Source organism: Corapipo altera, unplaced genomic scaffold (assembly GCF_003945725.1).
Source record: "Corapipo altera isolate COAL_440 unplaced genomic scaffold, ASM394572v1 183, whole genome shotgun sequence".
Taxonomy (NCBI): Eukaryota; Metazoa; Chordata; class Aves; order Passeriformes; family Pipridae; genus Corapipo; species Corapipo altera.
Window position 1 is genome coordinate 738646 of NW_020885026.1, and position 18158 is coordinate 756803.

An 18158-nucleotide genomic window follows, 5' to 3' on the forward strand; every position below is an offset into this window, starting at 1 on the left:
GATCCCACTGGGAATGAGGTTATCTCAACTGCATTGGTTAATGCAGGAAGTGACTTTGACTTAAATGTCCTTTAATGTCACCTTTGGGAAAACAGGGAGACTGATTTAAGGCTTTATAAATACCAAATGTAACCTAACTCACAGCAGTGTGTGACAAGTGGCAGAGAGCTGAGAGAGAGGGTCGGTGGGCTGGCTGTAAAAGGAAGAAAATGTGAAAACAAGAGAGTGGCAGGCTTGGATTTGTTCTAGTTGAGAACAGTTTGGTGAACTTAGGTGTGAGGGATTGTTGCTCTCTCTTTCAGGAGGAGTGTCCTATCACAAGGCACCCATTACAAGCTCTGTTTATTTGGTCAGTCCTTCAGAACAAGAAAGAGTTGTCTAAAGTCATTTGGGAGCAAGTAAGTTGAATTCTCCTGTATTCCTTACAACGGGGTTCTCTGTCTTTGGTTTATAGGCCTCTGAAGGCTCTGGATCCATCTTCAAACACAAAACCAGAAGACATAATTGCTAGGTGACTCTAAGTTGGTTTAACATTGCCCATTTTGAGTTTGGTGTGGTCATTTCTTAGGGTCATGTGTGAGTCAGCAGGCCAAGCCAATTGTATGTCTTCATCTGTGCTCAAGCTTGGATGCCGAGTTCCCACCTGTTCCACAACATGGGTGGGTTCTGGTTCCAGGTGTTCGATTGAAATCCATTTCTAATTTGGATTAGACAGGATATTTAATGATCACAGAATCACAGACCACCTGGTTTAGAGGAAGGTGACCCTGCCCATGGCAGGGGTTTGGGACGAGATGGTCATTAAGGTCCTTTCCAACCCAAACCACTCTGGTTCTATGATTCTATGATCATGTTTCCTTCACAGAGGGATTTGCATGACTTGACTCTCTCTCTCCACAGACCAGAGGCTGCACTTTGGCAGCCCTTGGGGCCAGCAAGCTCCTGAAAAGCTTGGCCAAGGTGAAGAATGATATAAATGCTGCTGGTGAGTCTGAGGAACTCGCTAATGAGTATGAGACAAGAGCAGTGGGTAAGTGCCTTCTCTCTGAGTTCTTTAGAAATTTAGTAGGAGGGGTCAGAGATCAGGGAATTGAAAACTAGATATCCAACATTAAATATTTTTCTTTAGTGTCAACACGCGTTTCTGCTGCTTGGAAATCTCTTCTACACCGTCTGTTCTCAGTAGAAACTGTGTGTCCTGTCTGAACAGCTTGTGTCCTGTCTGAACAGCTTGCCTCCAGAAGTGGGTGTTGAGGGGTGGGGTTTTTTGGGGTAGAGAATTTCTTCTGTGGGGTAATAAAAGCTGCTTTACTCTAATGGCAAGGCTGAAGATGGGTGCCCACAAACAGGGGGGAGAATATGGAGAAAGAGAAGCTTTCCATGTGAGCACTGGTGTAATATTCAGGTTGGGAAAAGCCACCCTTCAAATTTGCGGGAGCACTTTTGGGGAGTGAGAATAAAGTGCAGATAAATAGTATGTTGGATTCCTAAATTCTGAACTGCAAAATCATATCCCTTATTCTAAGATAACAGGATCCTGTGGTGCAGGATCTTGGCTCCTAAACGTGGGGGGAGATAGAGCAGTGTTGCCTCTGGGGCTTGATTAGGGGTTATGGCCTCGTTGTCTTGCCTGGTGCAGAAAAAGGTGTGTCACCACCCTGAGTCAGAGCAGGGGACAGGTAAATGGGGTGATATGAAGTAGCTGAGTAGGAAAAATAGGAAGGTTGAATAGGAGACCATAGAAATGTTGCTGGAAGAGCTTCTGGAGGCCTCCAGTCCAACCTTTTCATTGAGGTGGTGTTACCACAGGACTACATCAGTTCAGTCATGGCCTTGTTTAGCCACATCTTGAAAATCTCCACGGATGGATATTGTTTTATGGTGCTAGGGGACATGGTTTGTTGGTGGGCTTGGCAGTGTTGGGCTAATGATTGGAGTCAATGATCTTAGAGGTCTTTTCCAACCTAAATGGTTTTGTGATTCTATAAGGAGTGGCACGAGGCCACACTGAAAATATTTTGCTCATTACCAGAAAGCATCTCCTACTCCACAGGGCAAAACCTGCTTAAATAAACTTTCTTGCAAGTATCTACATCCCTCAGGTCTGATTTAACAAGACACTGAGGAGTGAATGGGGGAACAAAGCATTTCCCAGTGAAAAAGCATCGGATTCTGACCTTTTCCAGCCCTTAATATGGGAGTGGCTGTAATTCATTAGATCAGTGCCAAATGGAATTTAAGAAAAGAAGAAGAAATAGGTAGACATACCAAGTCATTTAAGGGGAAGATTGTATTTTTTACTCTATTTTTTAGTGCAGATCTCAACCTAATGCTGTTTCTTGTGTGAGCTAATTGTGTTACAGTTTTCCATCCACACATGTGCAAGTGGGTTTGTAAAGCAATGCACACGTCGTTCTACAGTGGTGAAAACGTGAAAGGAGTTCTTGTGTCTGCATGCTCTGATACTACAAATGTTATACTGAAGACAATTGCACCCAAGTTGGTGGGAAATGGAAGCTGGATCTCAGTGTGGGGCTGCCTGTTCCCTGCAGAGCTGTTCACCGAGTGCTACAGCAGTGACGAAGATCTGGCCGAGCAGCTGCTGACTTATTCCTGTGAAGCCTGGGGAGAGAGCAACTGTCTGGAGCTGGCAGTGGAAGCCAGAGACCAGCAGTTCATTGCCCAGCCAGGTGTGCAGGTAATGGCAGTGCACAGGAGGTGCTCAGGTGGCTGTAACTCCTGGGACTTGACCGCGGGTGTGGCTCCTCCTGTGGAAATAGGAGGGGGCTGATTTACCCACAAGTGCTAAGTCAGGAGGGAAGAATCTTGATTTAAAGTTGTAAATCATAATGAGCTGGAGGGGTAGAGACTGCCTGAAGTGATTTCTGCCTTGGCACAGCTCTGTGTGTGCACAGTGTGGATTTAATGCCTGGTGTGGATGGGCATTACATAAAAGGTGTCTTATCAATCAGGTCTAGTCCTGCTCTCAACCTCACTTTTAACTCCTCATCACACAGATGGAGAATGACTGGACTAAGGACCCGGCACATGGTTACTGATGCAGATAACTTTCTTTATTGTTGAAACAGAAATCTCAAGTATTTTGATGAAAACTCGAAGTTTGGGGTTTTTTTTACTAAATCAGATGTTTTTTAATAGCACTTCTAGGTTGTTTTGTTGCTGTCAGAACTAATGAGAACGTTTTCTTCCTCCCTGCAGAATTTCCTTTCCAAGCAGTGGTATGGAGAGATTTCAAGAGACACCAAGAACTGGAAGATCATACTGTGCCTGTTCTTTTTCCCTTTAATAGGCTGTGGTTTCATCTCATTCAGGTAATTAACTGGCTTCTCATTAGCAGAAAGCAAGCAAGTCAATTAATTGTAGAGTCCTAGGGCAGTTCAGGCTGGAAGGAGATCACCCAGTCCAACCCTGTGCTCAAACTGGGTCAGCTGGAACAGGTTGCCCAGGTCTGTGTCCAGTTGGGTTTTGAGTATCTGCAGGGATGGAGACTCCACAGCCCCCCTGGAAAACCTGTTCTAATGTTCAGTCAGTCTCAAAGATATTAAAAGCTTGAATAAGCTTTTAACAGTTTGTCTTCATTCTGATCTTGGAGTTAAGATTGCAAAATCCCAGACTGGTTTGGGTGGGAAGGGACCTTAAAGCCCATCTCATTTCACCTCCTGCCATGGGCAGGGACACCTTCCACTAGCCCAGGTTGCTCCAAGGCCCTCCAGCCTGGCCTGGAAGATGTACCAGTTTCCTGGAGTGCCTGAGGTCAGTGGATGCAGGATGGCTTCACCTCTAAAGTAACATCCCATGCTAGACTTTGCACCTTTCTCATTTTTGCTTTGAAGAACACAAGTGTTCCCAGGCATAAAAGCTATGCTTTGAGACCTTTTCCCTCTTTTAATCCCTCAGAAAAAAGCCTGTGGAGAGGAGTAAGAAGCTCTTCTTGTATTACGTGTCTTTCTTCACCTCCCCCTTTGTGGTCTTCTCCTGGAATGTCATCTTCTACATCGCTTTCCTGTTGCTCTTCGCCTACGTGTTGCTTATGGATTTCCAGAAGGAACCCACTGCCCTGGAGATCATCCTTTACGTGCTGGTCTTCATTCTGCTTTGTGATGAAGTGAGACAAGTAGGCAGCGTTTGCAACCCAAGTGTTCAGTGTTAGAGCCAAGGCCTGTGGTTTCCCCCCTCCGAGTAGTGTAAGGCAGCACAGGCTGGTGCTCAGGGACAGGGGGACTTCTGGGGGGGGGGGGGGGTGGGGTGATGGTCAGGCAGCTCAAGGCTCAATGAATATTTTTTTTTTTCTCTCATATTTAATTCCTACTTGTGCCCCAGTGGCTGCAGCGTCCATGCACCAGGAGGAGTGTGTGGATAAGCCAATACCAGTGCAGATATTTGTCAGGAATGCTTGGCTTGCCAAAGCAGTTGAGAATAAGGGGTTAGATTAAGCACATTTATCTGGGTGCATACCTCTAGATCAAGTGATCCCAGCTTCCCTTCTCCACATCCCACCCCTTTTCGTATTTCTGTTTAGCTTTTAATCATCTGTACAGTTATTACTAGTTTGATGTAGGACCAGATTAGCTGTGGTATGGGAACAGCATGCAGGACAGCCTTTATAGCCAGCCACATACTGGTATCTTCTCAATTCATATGTAAGGGGACACATGAAATGGTTGGGTTTTGGGCAAGCTGTTCTCTGCCAGTCAGTGTTCAGAGCAGTGGGAACATGCAGGGGAAATCAGAAGAGCAGTGGGTGGGTGTGTGGTTTGGTGCAGTGCTGTTTTCTGACTCCTGTAAGGCACTAGTGTTTGTGGGTGATCTGCTGGATCCTCCCACCCTGCAATAACACTTTTTACATGAACTCAGATGACACTTCTGATGTTGATGTTATTGTGGTCTTTTCCCTTTTTAATAGTTAAGGTGGAACCTTGTTTATGTCAAGTTTACTTGCTAAGGAAAGTGGGGGAGAAGTACAAGACTCTTTTGCAATGAAAACACTAATGGAGTGTTTGTTTCTGCTGATTTAGGTTCTGGTGTCTCTGGACCTGTCCTTGCACTTCCTGTGTGTACCCAGCAAAAGTCCTGGGGAAATACCTTAGGGATAGAAACCTTAAATTCCTACCAATGTCCCTTTTTCTTGCCACCCTGAGCAGGTAGAACAGCTGCAGATCTCAGTAATCCTATTAGTAACTGGTGGCCAATTTGGCTGTGGGAGGAGAAGCAGCTAAAACAGAGACTTTGGTGAAGGTTTAGTTATCTCAAGCCAGTGTCCTGACTTCAAAGCTGTTCTGCCAAGGAGCAGAACACAGAAAAGTGTTTCAATCCTCTAAGCTTCTCAGGGAAATTACTCCCTGGCTTCCTCCAAGATACATTGTGTGTGGATTAGTCTAACTCTGCATCAAAATAGTATTTGTGTCCTTAATATTTAAAAGAAAAAAAAAAAAGCTAGGGATGTGCCAAATTTTGTTTTCACATCCAAGGAAAAGCAAGAGTAATGTTGGCTGGGTTGCCACTGTAGCTGCTGCAGTTGGATAACCAGTTTTGGGGAGAAATCAGCCCTCTGGTCGGAGAGCGGGGTGGCTTTGGAAGTGACAGCTACTAGACATGGTTCCAGACTTAAGGCAGGAGAACTGAACTGTATCTGATCTGTGAGCCACTGGCTCAGCCCTGTTTTCAGTTCTGCTGGTCCCAGAGATGAGTAACTGGCTGGAGCTGCTCTCTCATGTCCTGTTTAGAGCTGTCACGGCCATAGTGGGATCGGAGGGGCCTTTTCCCTGCTGTGCCTGTAGCCACATGGATTTAGCCTCCAGCCAGGTGAGTGGGTAGACTGGTGGGGTGTGCAGGAAAGCTCCGTTTTCTCAGACAGAGGAGGAGTCTGGGCAGAACCTCTGTGCATGTGAAGCCCCAGCAGTGGGAACTGCTTGGAATCTGAGGACTGACCTGCACCGCAGTCTCGGTTGTTCTGTTTGATTTAGGGAGTTACTGGGCAGAGACAGCCTGATGTCACGGGTGTGAGACGTGCTGTCCCCACTCAGTGCTCAGCCTTTGGTGCCTTAAGTAGTAAGAAAGGGCTGTGTGTCCCCTGAGATGCTGAAATACTGCCTGGCATGAATTTCAAAGGTATTTCCTGAGCCTGGCACCCTGGCAGCTGCCACCCTGTCCATTTTAGCTGTGCATCCCATCACATGAAGGAAATGCAATTGTGCAATTGGAATAGTAAAGTGGAGCTTTCTACTTAAGAGCTTCTTTTCCACCTAGGAGAACACTCCTCTTGATCTCTGTGTCCCACAGTGGTACTGAGAGCAGAATCGCTTTCCTTGGATATGCCAGTTAGATTCACTGACCAAGTACTCTCTTAAACTTTGATCATTTCAATAAAAATTAAAAGGAATTATGATCAGGGACACAGTTTATTTCTACAACCTGGCAGAGCTTTCTCCTGATTAAACTTCTTTCCTCATGAGTCATCTCTGAACTGATTCAGGACGTTGGTTCTTGCAGAAACTTTGGATCCAGGCTGCAGTGCCAGTTAGTCTGGGAGTGGGCAGAGATTCTCACTAGACTTGCAAGTCAAAAATGGAGAGTCAGGTCATGAAAGGAATAAGTTCAGTCTGCATCTTTGATCCAAAGCATGTGCATGTAGCCAGGGACAGGTTCCTGTATGACCTCTGTGAAAGAAGAGAAGCCAGAATTCATCAGCTACCCTTAAGTGACCCCCCTGTGTCCCCTCAGTGTTTCATTGCTCTTGATGGGTCACACCCAGATTCTGAAAACAGGTGGCCAGTAATTTCTGGCATTGCTGGATATATAAAACCCCCTCTTATGGGAGAAATTAAAAGCAATCTGAACTCTGGTGCACCTATTGTGTGACCAACTAAAAAAAAATTGGGCAAGGAAATTGTGTTGTTTGGGGGTTACTTTCTGTTCTTTTTCCTTCCCAGTGGTACATGAATGGCAGTAAGTATTTCTCAGATCTGTGGAATGTTATGGATACGCTGGCAATCTTCTACTTCATAGCAGGGATTGTGTTCAGGTGAGTGGTACCTTCTCTTGTGGCTGTGTTACGGCTTGGCTTCCTTTGTGGGTTTTGACTACGTGTAATGAGATTCTGGGGAACAATGTGTTTGTGAAACTCCCTGTTCTTTGTGAAGGCCCCAAATACTGCCAAGTCTTAACTCAAAAAAAACCCAAAAAACCTCGGGATATCTTTGGGACTTTCCCTGGCTTCTGTTTCTGACTACTTAGTCTGGCAGTCTGGACTCTTTGAGCTTCAGTGTGCTGTATTTAAGGGAACTGTGACTGTCCCTCTAACAGTCTAAGAGTGTTGTTATCTCCCAGAAGCTGTCTTACATGATGGGATGAGTTAACAACCATGGCAAAGAAATGATGCAAACACTTTTTCCAGGCTAATTGTTCATTCAGCTGTAGGCTATTGCTGGTACCTCAGTGCAGCAGAGGGGTCGGTGCACTGTGGTGGTTTTGGAGGGCTGTGGGAGTAGCTAAAGGTACAAATTTCTTTGCTGTTACCAGTTTTGAATGTAAGAGGAGCTGCAGGGATGATTCAGGGAAGGCTGGAAGGGTGTAAACAAGGTGTGCATTAAACACTTCTGTCATCATGTGGGAGAGGGCTCTGCTTTCCAATTAACTCACTTTTCGCTCTCCATTTCAGTGTTTCCTTGTGTTTCTACCTGATTTCTGCATGTTTCACCCAACACTTGTCTTCATTTTCTTTTACTGTCTCCGTCAGGCTTCACTCTGATGAAAGCTCTTGGTATTCCGGGAGAGTCATTTTCTGTTTGGACTACATAGTTTTTACTCTGAGGCTGATCCATATTTTCACAGTTAGCAGGAATCTAGGACCCAAAATTATTATGCTGCAGAGGATGGTAAGATTCTGGCAGCTATTCAAGAGAGTCTAAATAAATGATGCAACAGCTTTCATTTTGGTTTTTTTTCCCCTCAAGAGTGAAATCACCGTGTTCTCTGGTGATGGCAGCAAGTTAGCTCTGCTGAACAGGATGTATTGAGGTTTGAATAGGACATAATTAAGAGCAGGGCTTTTTTCTGTGCCAAGGGAAAGAATAAGGATCAGGCTGAAGAACAGAAGAGGAGATTTTGCTCCTGGTAGCTTCCATGTCTCAGATGTTTCAGTGGTGTATCCCATCACTCCTGTTGCCCACATGGGTGTTCCCCAAACAAGACAGTGATGCTGAATGGTACAGGAAGAGGATTTTGGTCTTCCACTGCATCCATCACACAAGTGCCTGGAGAAGAGGGTGGTGAGGAGTCTCTGATACAGTAGTTTTGAAGAAGTCTGATAAGAAGGGTGCTTGGGGCTAGTGGAAGACAGATCTGGAGGTGGATCTGTAGTAACTGGGGAAGCTCAGCAGCAGTATTACCAGCCTTCAGTTCTCTGTGCATTGTTAAGAGCTAGAAATTCAAGAAACTGTTAACCAGGGTGTATGGGCTATAAATGCTGGTTTAAGCCATCCAGAGGGGTGTTTCCAGGAAGAGTGACTGCTTTCACCTGACATGGGGCTCCAGAGGCTGCAACCACAGCCCTTGTATGTGATTCTGGCTCTTGTGGAGCCTGTCTGGTGCCAGGGGGATATCCTGTGTTAGAGAATGTGCCATGCCTTTATGGTTTTTGAACTTTTATGGAACTTTTTGAAGTTCCCTGAGTGGGAATGGTCAGTTATTTGTGGCTGTGTGTTGGTGGAAGTGGGAGCAAAAAGCCACGCGTGGCTTGGAACAGACGTGCGGTGGGGCAGCGATGCTTGTTGTCCTTTTTCAGATGATAGACGTCTTCTTCTTCCTCTTCCTCTTTGCTGTGTGGATGGTGGCCTTTGGAGTGGCCAGGCAAGGCATCCTGAGGAAGAACGAGCACCGCTGGGAGTGGATCTTCCGATCGGTCATCTACGAGCCCTACCTGGCCATGTTTGGCCAGTACCCTGATGATGTGGATGGTAATTATCCCCTGGGGGGTCTCTGCTGGGTGGGTGGAAGGCTCTGTCCTTCCAGAGGTTGTCCAGGCCTGTGTTGATCTGCATGTTGACCCTTTGCCTCCAGGTCTGATGGGAAGGCAGGGAGGGAGGAGGCCACACTAACTGTGGTCAGAGCAGAGCCCAGCAGAAAGAGGAGGAGGGCACTCACAGTTTGCTCTCCCCTCTCACCCTCTGAGGTACCACCTACAACTTTGACCGCTGCACCTTTTCTGGGAACGAGTCCAAGCCCCTGTGTGTGGAGCTGGATGCCAACAACCAGCCCCGCTTTCCTGAGTGGATCACCATTCCCCTTGTCTGCATTTACATGCTCTCAACCAACATCCTCCTCGTGAACCTGCTCGTGGCCATGTTCGGGTACGTAATAAAGGAGCGATGGCTTCCTTGGGATCTCTGGACCAGTGTGTCTCTGGGAGAGGGAATGGAGTCCTGGAAAACAGCAGGAAACCAGCCCTTGGGCTCTGCATTTCTCACAGCAGCCTGATGGAAGCTGGTGCAGTGTCCTGGGGAGGGATTGCTGCCTGTCCTGTGCACAGTGGCTTGGTACAAACCCCCGTGGTTCACACAGGGGGTGGTACCTGGGTCAGTGCCTTACCAAGTGTGAGTTTCTGCTCAGCTGACCTTGCTAGGCTGAATAAATGAGTTATCACCATCTTTTTAGGACCCTGGTTTTATTAACCAGAACTGCTGTGTGGTGAGCATGGGCCTGCTACTGCTCTGGTGGACCTGCTCTTTATTGTTCAGACTTACACCACAGGCAGTGGGCCCCCTCCCCTTGGGATGTGTAAAAGGACTTTGTCTTGAAAAGTGCCATCACCTCTAGACTGGCAAGAGCAGGGAACATTTGCCTCAGCTTCTTCCAGAAATCTTTGTTGTTTGCAGTGCAGGCTCTGACACAGAGTTGAGTTAATCATGGGAAGTCCTTCATATCAGACTTGGGGAGTGTGTGGCCCTCTGGTCTTACTTGAGCATGTAGTTGGATTGGTGCTGTGGCTCTGTTCCACTTCCCAGCCCTGCTCCTTTTCTGCTTTACACTCCCTTACAGCATAACTAAAGCACCACAACCCTGGCCATCATTCTCGAGGACCACTAGGTTTGTTTTTGTGTTCTGATGGTACCTTGGCAGTGACGATCTTGGCAGGGATTTCCTTTGGCAACAAGAGTATTTACAGGAGCTGCTGAGGACTCTTGGTGTTCCTCAAGAGGATCTCCTTTCTGAATGACACTGCCAGTGTTTCCTGGCCTGGGATGTGTGAGTGTGGTGAGTTGAGAACACCCCAGCTTTAGGATGTGTACTCCCCTCAGCAATGAACCTTTCTGCCCAGGTTGAGCTGGACTCTAAAGACAGTCAGAAATGTGATTTTTTGGCAATGCAGCTGGGACCTGTGTAGCACATCTATGTCTTTTCCTAACCTGCAAGGACCTGGTGACAGACAACAGTGCTTATGTTCCTTAGAAAGGGTGAAACCACTCACATTAATAAAGTGTAGCAGTAATCCAGGTCTACCTTAGAAACCTCTGATATTTGTTAGAACACTCACTTTAGCAGCACCTAGTGGTAAATGCTCTACTTTATACTGTTATGCCAGTAAAAAAAACCCTTAGTTTTTGCCAGTTGTATTTATATTCTAGACCAAAGGAGAATTTCCAGCAGGGAAGGTTTTGGCTTGTCTCATGAAAGGTCCATTGGGATCTCAGCACAGACATTATGAGAGCATTCATCTGTCATTTAATGTCACACTGAAAGGTCAGACAGCCTGCGAGCCGTTTGCTCCTGGGTTTGTTGCATTGCTGGGTTCATACAGTGCTTAGTGCAGTAGGTTTGATCCATTCCTGGAGTGTCCATAGTGCCTCTACTAAAAATCTCAGGAGCTTTTCATTTTCTGGTAAATGTTCTATTTTTAGTCTTTTTTTTTCTTTTTTTCTCCTAACAACTTAGCTGATGAATTAATGAGACACAGTATCTTGTGAGGAAGCATCCTGTTCTCACGTGTCTAGGCTGGAAGAAAATTACCTAAAGCTGAGATACTAAAAGTACATGGAGTATTTTCTCCCTCATTCTATTTTTTCCAGTTTATTTGTAACTTCAGGGTTTTTCCTTCTGCTGTCTTAGTTCCTCACATTTGCAAGTTTCTCTCTAAAAAGGAAAAATGAAGTAAATAACTTCCTAGTCAGTAAAAATTACCAGCTCCAGGATGACTGGGGCCCCCAGCAGAAGAATGTGGAGCTGCTGAAGCAAGTTCAGAGGAGGCCATGGAGATGCTCCCAGGGCTGGAGCCCCTCTGCTCTGGAGCCAGGCTGGGAGAGCTGGGGGGGTTCCCCTGGAGAAAAGAAGGCTCCAGGGAGAGCTGAGAGCCCCTTCCAGGGCCTAAAGGGGCTCCAGGAGAGCTGGAGAGGGACTGGGGACAAGGGATGGAGGGAGAGGACACAGGGAATGGCTTCCCACTGCCAGAGGGCAGGGTTAGATGGAATAGTGGGAAGGAATTGTCAGCTGTGAGGGTGTGAGGCCCTGGCACAGGTTGCCCAGAGAAGCTGTGGCTGCCCCTGGATCCCTGGAAGTGTCCAAGGCCAGGTTGGACAGGGCTTGGAGCAACCTGGGCTAGTGGAAGGTGTCCCTGCCCATGGCAGGGGGTGGCACTGGATGAGCTTTAAGGTTCCTTCCAACCTAAACCAGTCTGGGATTCTGTGGCTTTATAAAACCCTGCCCTGGTGCAGCACAGACGTGCTGTATTCCTTGGCTCTGTTGGGGCTCTTTGAATATCTAATCCTGGGGGTATTTTCTCTTTCTTCACCCTTTAGTTACACGGTTGGATCAGTGCAAGAGAACAACGACCAGGTGTGGAAGTTCCAGCGTTACTTCCTGGTCCAGGAATACTGCAGTCGCCTGACTATCCCCTTCCCTTTCGTCATCTTTGCCTACATGTTCATGGTGATGAGGAAATGTTTCAAGTGCTGCTGTAAGAAGGAAAGCAAAGAGCCATCAATTTGTTGTGAGTTGGATTTGTCCTTATTGCCCAGAAGTCATCTCTGTGGCAGGTGCATCGCAGTTTCTCCTTGGCATTCTGTGCCTAATCCAGGCAGTTGGTCGTTTGCTGGGAAATTTCCAGGGGCACTGTAGACCTTGGATGAGCTGGTTGTGCTGGAAAGGAGAAGCAGCTCATTCATGTTGTCTGTCATAAGCAAACCCACTGTGTTGCTGAAAATCTCTTGGGTAAGATTGAAATCTTCAAGTCAGAGTTATCCAGTGCTTTCTTGTCCAAGGCATTTCGAGGTAGAATTACCTCCTGTGTAAATCAATGAAGACTTCAGATTCATCCTATCAGTTTAGGGCTGCCTGTGCTGCTTTCCAGCTTTGCAGGGTTGTGGTTTTGTGTTTCTTTTAATTTGTTCTGTTTGCTAGAGAGTGACAGAAAGAGAATAAAGAGTTTCCTGGCCCTCTGGATGTGGCCAAATGGGCAGAGGACCTCAAAAATGTGGCGAATCAGTCCTTTAGCTATTTCTCCCTCATTTCCTCTGTCAGAGGCACAGATAGGAATTGTTTTAACAAGCTTTTTCCCCCAGGAAATGGAGTGTTTTCTTTTTTCTTCATAAGTGCCATTCAGAAGCAGCTGGGAGAGGATAAGTTGAATTAATTGACAGGCTTATTCCCTCCCGTCAGCAACCTGCCTGTTCCCTGCAGCGCAGGCTGAATTTGTTATTCAGGAGGAAGAGCCTGCTTTGGGATATGAAGTTCCTTAGCACTGACTAAATCATTTTGGCTGCCCAAATCACTGGGTGGTTTCCTTGCAGGGGAGGGTGTTTGATGGCAGATATTTCTGCTCAAAGGATGCACACTTGATGTTGCAGTTCTGAAAGCAAACGGAAGAGTTAATTAGAGCCAGAATGTCATCGGGTTTTTGCTGATGACAGGAGCTGAGACCTGCATGGAGAGAACACATTAATGTCTAGACTGCTTCCAAATCCTGCCTTCCCCACTTAACTCTTATGGAAATGGTTGGGATTTGGGTGTTTGAATGCTTGTCAGTATCTGGGAGAACAAGTAGGGGCTGGGTGAGGTTGGAGGAAATGAAACTTCAACCATTTTCCAGCTCTGGACTTCTTTTGTCTCAGTTAATTTTATTTTTGTATTAAATCCCATGTGGTTTGTGCTGTCCAAATGGAACAGGACTAAATGCTGGAGTATTATCCTGGAGGACTTTGCTGTCTCCAAGTGGGTTGCCCTGTGTCACTGTTGAATTTACAGCATAACCCAGAGACGCTTTTTAGAGAAGACAGTGCTTCATCTTTTTGAAATATTAAAAGTTCAATGGAAAGTCATGATTCTTAACATATTTCACTCTTAACATTCCAATTGGGATAGTGTGGAAACAAAGGGAAAGCTCAAATCCACATAGGAAGCTTCTGGAATGTCCTGTTGAAGGAGTGGTACCTGTGTTAACTAAGACTCAAAAAAAATCCAGAAAGACTTCTGGAGCTTGTAAGTGTGGGGGTTTTTTGGTTTTGTTTTGTTTTCTTTGTTTTGGTTGGTTGGTTTTTTGTTTGGTTTTTTTTTTGTTTTGCTTTGTTGTTGTTGTTGTTTTAAACTCCATATTTTCTCTTTTTAGCCAACTCTGGTTGCCAGGAGTGAGCAGGAAGGGAAGAGGGAAGTGGGGCTGTGAGTGTTCAGGATGTGGAGAAGGGAGTCATCAACCTCTGAGTGCAAGCACTGACCCAGCCTTTTTGCATCTTAGCATCAGAGAGACAAATTTAACTTTTTTTCTTTTCCAATACATTTCTCAGGCTCAAGAAACGAGGACAATGAAATTCTGGCATGGGAAGCTGTCATGAAGGAGAATTACCTTGTCAAAATCAATACCAAAGCAAATGATTCATCAGAAGAGTACGTCTGCCCTTCTTTGTCTTCCTTCTCTTAATTTTCTGTTGAATATTTCTAGTGAAGGCAAGTTTTCAGCAGCTCTAAATGTTTACAAACTAATGAGTAAGTAATAAACTCAGTGTAAATGTGCTTTTTATTTTTAATTTTTGAAATGAAATGGTGGCTTTTTTTATGTGCTGCAGAGAAGAAAATGTCTTCCTGTGGTGTTTTGAGATCTCATTGTGGAAAGCAGTGCTATTGCTGACTGTTCTTGTAACATTAGAAGTTCAGGTTGGATATTAGGAAGAATTTCTTCACTGAAAGGGTTGTCCAGCCCTGGCACAGCTGCCCAGAGCACTGGTGGAGTCCCCATCCCTGGGGGGATGTAAAAGCCATGTGGATATGGCACTTGGAGACACGGTTTGATGGTGGCCTTGGCAGTGCTGGGTTAAGGGTTGAACTCGAGGATCTTTTCCAACCTAAATAATTCTGTGACACAGTTAGCAGAGAATACTTAGCATTACACCTGGAATACCAAACATTCCCACAGCATTAATCCATATGGAGATCTGTGCTTAGTAACATGAGTCAGAAAGACCTCTGGGGAGAGGAGGATGCTCTTTTGAATGATGGTATTGGAAGTCTGGGGACTTGGACTATGCTGGCAACTGCCAGCTTGTGACACACTATCTTTGGGATCTGTCTCAGTGTTTTCAGAGTAATAGTCTAAGAGGAAAAAAAAACATAAATAAAGCTAGAAAACAGAACAGTAACCTGCTCTGTGTGATGGCTTAACTTGGTTGCTAACTTCCAACAGCTTGAGTATTTCCCTAAATCAAATGGCAGGGAAGAGCTGATCAGAATGGGCAAGGCAGACCAGACTCTTCCGTGCCCCTGCACATGGACATTGCTGTCCACAGAAAAGTGTTTAAGTTAAGACTACCCAGAGGTAACCCAACATTGCATAAGAAGCCAAACAAATGCCCAAAAAGTAGCTTTTGTATTGTAAGCAGAAGTGTCTTGAGAAGGAAAATGGAACAGCATCCTATTAATAGTAGTTCATATGTTAGTTCATTGACTTGTCATAAAAGCAGTGCCAATCACCTGCAGCTCCACCTCCTTGGGAGGATGGAGCACTGGGGGGGAGTGTGGTGGTTAGCAAAGGTTTCTCTAATACCTGCACTCAGCCTTTTCCTCTGTGTTCTCCTTCTGCTTTCAGGATGGTGCATCGATTTAGACAACTGGATGCAAAGGTACTTGTGCTTCAGATTGGTCTGGGAAGTGTGATTGTCTCTGGTAAAGCAGGTGATGGGCCACTGTTTTGCCAGTCTGTTTTGCCCTGGGAGTGAGGATGGATTTAAGGAACACAGACATTACCTTCAAAGAACGAGTGTCTAAGCTTACTGCAAAGAATGACAAAAGAAGCAGTGGCTTATGAAAGGATACACTTGGCAATGCATCTAATCATTACTACAAAGAAAGTTTATAGTGATTAAGTAATTAGGTGTCCCCTTCCCAAACATGTCTGTCAGATTTTGCTTCTAGTGCTGAAGGCATGAAGTAATTAACCAACGTAAAGCTACCAGTCTACTAGAGAGCACATCATTATCAGAATTGTCATACAGGTATAATTTTTATGACTGTGAAACTGAAAACACCTTCCCAAGGGGTGTTTTCTGAGGCTTGATTGAATTGTGTATTTGGCCTCTGAAGCAGGGAGTTGCTGTGGCATGCAGAACAGACTTTTTAGAAGTCCAAGAGGAAAAAGACCCACATAATACTTCAAAATAAATCTTTTGATTCCTGTCAGATAATTTAGACTGCAAAATAATAACTTGCTTTCCAGACTGAAATGGAAATGGTGAGTGAGTCTGTGGCTAGTGATGCTCTTGAAACTGAAAGGAGATGTGATAACCTTAATTCTCTACTGAAAAGTAATATCCATATTGTGCTTCTGTTTTTATTAACCAGCTGAAATACATCTGCATCAGGGCTCACTGCATTACTTGCCCTGATGAAGATTCTAATTGAAAGTGTCCTTTCAAGCGCTGTTGCATTTAGTGTAATATTTGGAGAGGCAATTTCTTGTTACTCATATGACTCATGAGCATTGCTTTCTTTGAGCTAGACTGACTTTACATAAATAACCTTTTTTTTTTTTTTTTTTTTTTTTTTTTTTTTTTTGTGGAGCTGTCTGATTTGAAAGGCCTTCTGAAAGAGATTTCTAGCAAAATCAAATGAATGCAACTGAGATCCCAGAGCAGCTACGTGAGCAGAGTAAGCCCTCTTGAAATTCTCTGGCTTGAATAAGATCTATAAGTGTTTGTGATGTCAAATAGTTGTGTCTCTGGAAGAAGAGTTAGTATTATTTATTGATGCTTGTATTTGTATTGTCTAATAGTGGAAAAGGAATATGAACCAAATTCTCTTCCTCGTTTCTGTTTAAGCCCATCCAGTCCCACCTCTTGCCATGGGCAGGGACACCTTCCACTAGCCCAGGTTGCTCCAAGCCCCGTCCAACCTGGCCTTGGACACTTCCAGGGATCCAGGGGCAGCCACAGCTTCTCTGGGCAACCTGTGCCAGGGCCTCCCCATCCTGCCAGAGAAGATTGGCCTGTACAGGTGCTTTGCCTGCAGGTGTTTCTTTTGCTGTCACTTCTGATAATTAGTCTCTGCTTCTCCACCAAGACCCCGGGTGCTGGATGGGGGCTGCAATGAGCTCTTTGAGCCTGAGTGCTGCACAAGGCATCCAGTTATCAGAGCTGATGTCAGGAGGAGGAAGGCAAAGCACTGAGGTGGGCTGGGGGCTCTGCTCTTACGTTCCTTCTGTTGCTCACACAGGTACCAGTTCCCGAAGAGTGATTTCTCTGAGCTGGCAGTAACCACCAAGCAGGAGGGAACTGTTCCACCAGAGCGGCAGTGTCTCGGCAGGACTCACTACGATTTTCTTGCTGGTTTTACTTTTTTTGACAAAACAGCCCTCCGTGCTTGTTGCAAGGTGATGGTAAAGCATGGGATGACTGTTTATGTACTTGCAGGACTCCCACGTTACCCAAACTCTTTTTCTCATTTTCCCCCAAGTCCAGTGGCAGCAATTAGTCCTTGTCAGCTGCTGTTACAAAGCACTCCTAATTCCTGGAGTTCTGCTGCTGTTGCCAAAATCACTTTGCTTTTCCATTTCACTCAAAGGGGCATGTTCTTGGGTTTCCTTTAACCACTAATTGCTTGTCATAAGGAATCAATGTCCCTTCCCATTCCTCTGTGTCATAGCCAGATGTAGGTTGTTCCTTGCATGCTCTGTCAGACCTGCTGAGGTCTGCAGTACTGACGTGCCAGAATACAGCACATTTTAGCATCATCCCCCTGAGGAAAGCCTTTGGTCCAACCCTGTATCCACCTTTTGGACTGTACATGAACACTGTGGAGTTCCTCCTGCTCTCCCTGGGCTGTGCAGCAGTGTAGAAGCTCAGCTATTACAACCCTGTACGGCAGAGACTTTTATTCATCTAGGAAGTGTTTCCAAAGGCCTGGCTTGTTTCCTTAGTGGTAATTTGTATCCTGGGAGCCTTGAAATCCATTTGACTTTAGCAAGCATCTGTTTGCTGATGTTTGCATTTGGAGATGGAGAAGAGCTTGTGGGCCAGCTTTCGATGTTGTGCTGGTTCATGTGGGGAGATGGCTCTTTGTGCTTTCTGTCTAACGGAGCAGCTGAATTTTGTCTCATTTTGTGCAGTATAACTGGGTGCACAACCGACTCAAGGCACTTCAAATGGCATTTATTTTCCTGGCAAAGCATTGTATCCATCTTCATTCCCAGTGTCTAGGAATCATAGAATTACAGAATACCCAGAATTGGAGGCTATCCACAAGGACCATCCAGTCCAACTCCTGGCCCTGCCCAGGACACCCCAACAATCTCATCCCGTCCCTGGGAGTGTTGTCCAAACATTCCTTGAGCTCTGGTAGCTTTGGGACCGTGCCCACTGCCCTGGGGAGACTGTTCAGTGCCCCACCACACTCTGAGGGAAGAACCTTTTCCTGATATCCATTGTAACCCTGCCCTGACACAGCTCCAGCCGTTCCCTGGGGTCCTGTCCCTGCTCACAGAGAGCAGAGATCAGAGCTGTCCCTCTGCTTCCCAGCGAGGAAGCTGCAGACCCTGGTGAGGTCTGACCTCAGTCTCCTCTTCCCCAGGCTGAACGAGCCAATTGACCTCAACTGTTCCTCATACTGCTTCCCCTCTTGTCCTTTCCTCATCTTCAGGACCCTTTTTTGGATGCTCTCTTAATAGC

The 18158-nt window shown here is 45.8% G+C and overlaps 1 protein-coding gene across 4 annotated transcripts in view; it reads left to right on the top strand.

Annotated features, from left to right (window-relative positions):
• TRPM8 (transient receptor potential cation channel subfamily M member 8) overlaps positions 1–17938 on the top strand; it is a 69693-nt gene extending 51755 nt beyond the window's left edge. For 3 of the 4 annotated variants that reach the window (XM_027668074.1, XM_027668077.1, XM_027668076.1), the window contains 15 exons: positions 303–398; positions 901–1030; positions 2553–2698; positions 3220–3332; positions 3919–4135; positions 6951–7042; positions 7757–7895; positions 8804–8975; positions 9191–9368; positions 11811–12001; positions 13372–13488; positions 13791–13890; positions 15086–15119; positions 16057–16143; positions 16708–17938. In XM_027668074.1, the coding sequence (XP_027523875.1) occupies positions 303–398; positions 901–1030; positions 2553–2698; positions 3220–3332; positions 3919–4135; positions 6951–7042; positions 7757–7895; positions 8804–8975; positions 9191–9368; positions 11811–12001; positions 13372–13488; positions 13791–13890; positions 15086–15119; positions 16057–16107 (1776 nt within the window). In that variant the 3' untranslated portion in view covers positions 16108–16143; positions 16708–17938. The remainder of the gene's footprint in view (positions 1–302; positions 399–900; positions 1031–2552; positions 2699–3219; positions 3333–3918; positions 4136–6950; positions 7043–7756; positions 7896–8803; positions 8976–9190; positions 9369–11810; positions 12002–13371; positions 13489–13790; positions 13891–15085; positions 15120–16056; positions 16144–16707) is intronic. The other variant, XM_027668075.1, reaches the window with a different exon arrangement.
• Positions 17939–18158: the final 220 nt, after the last annotated feature.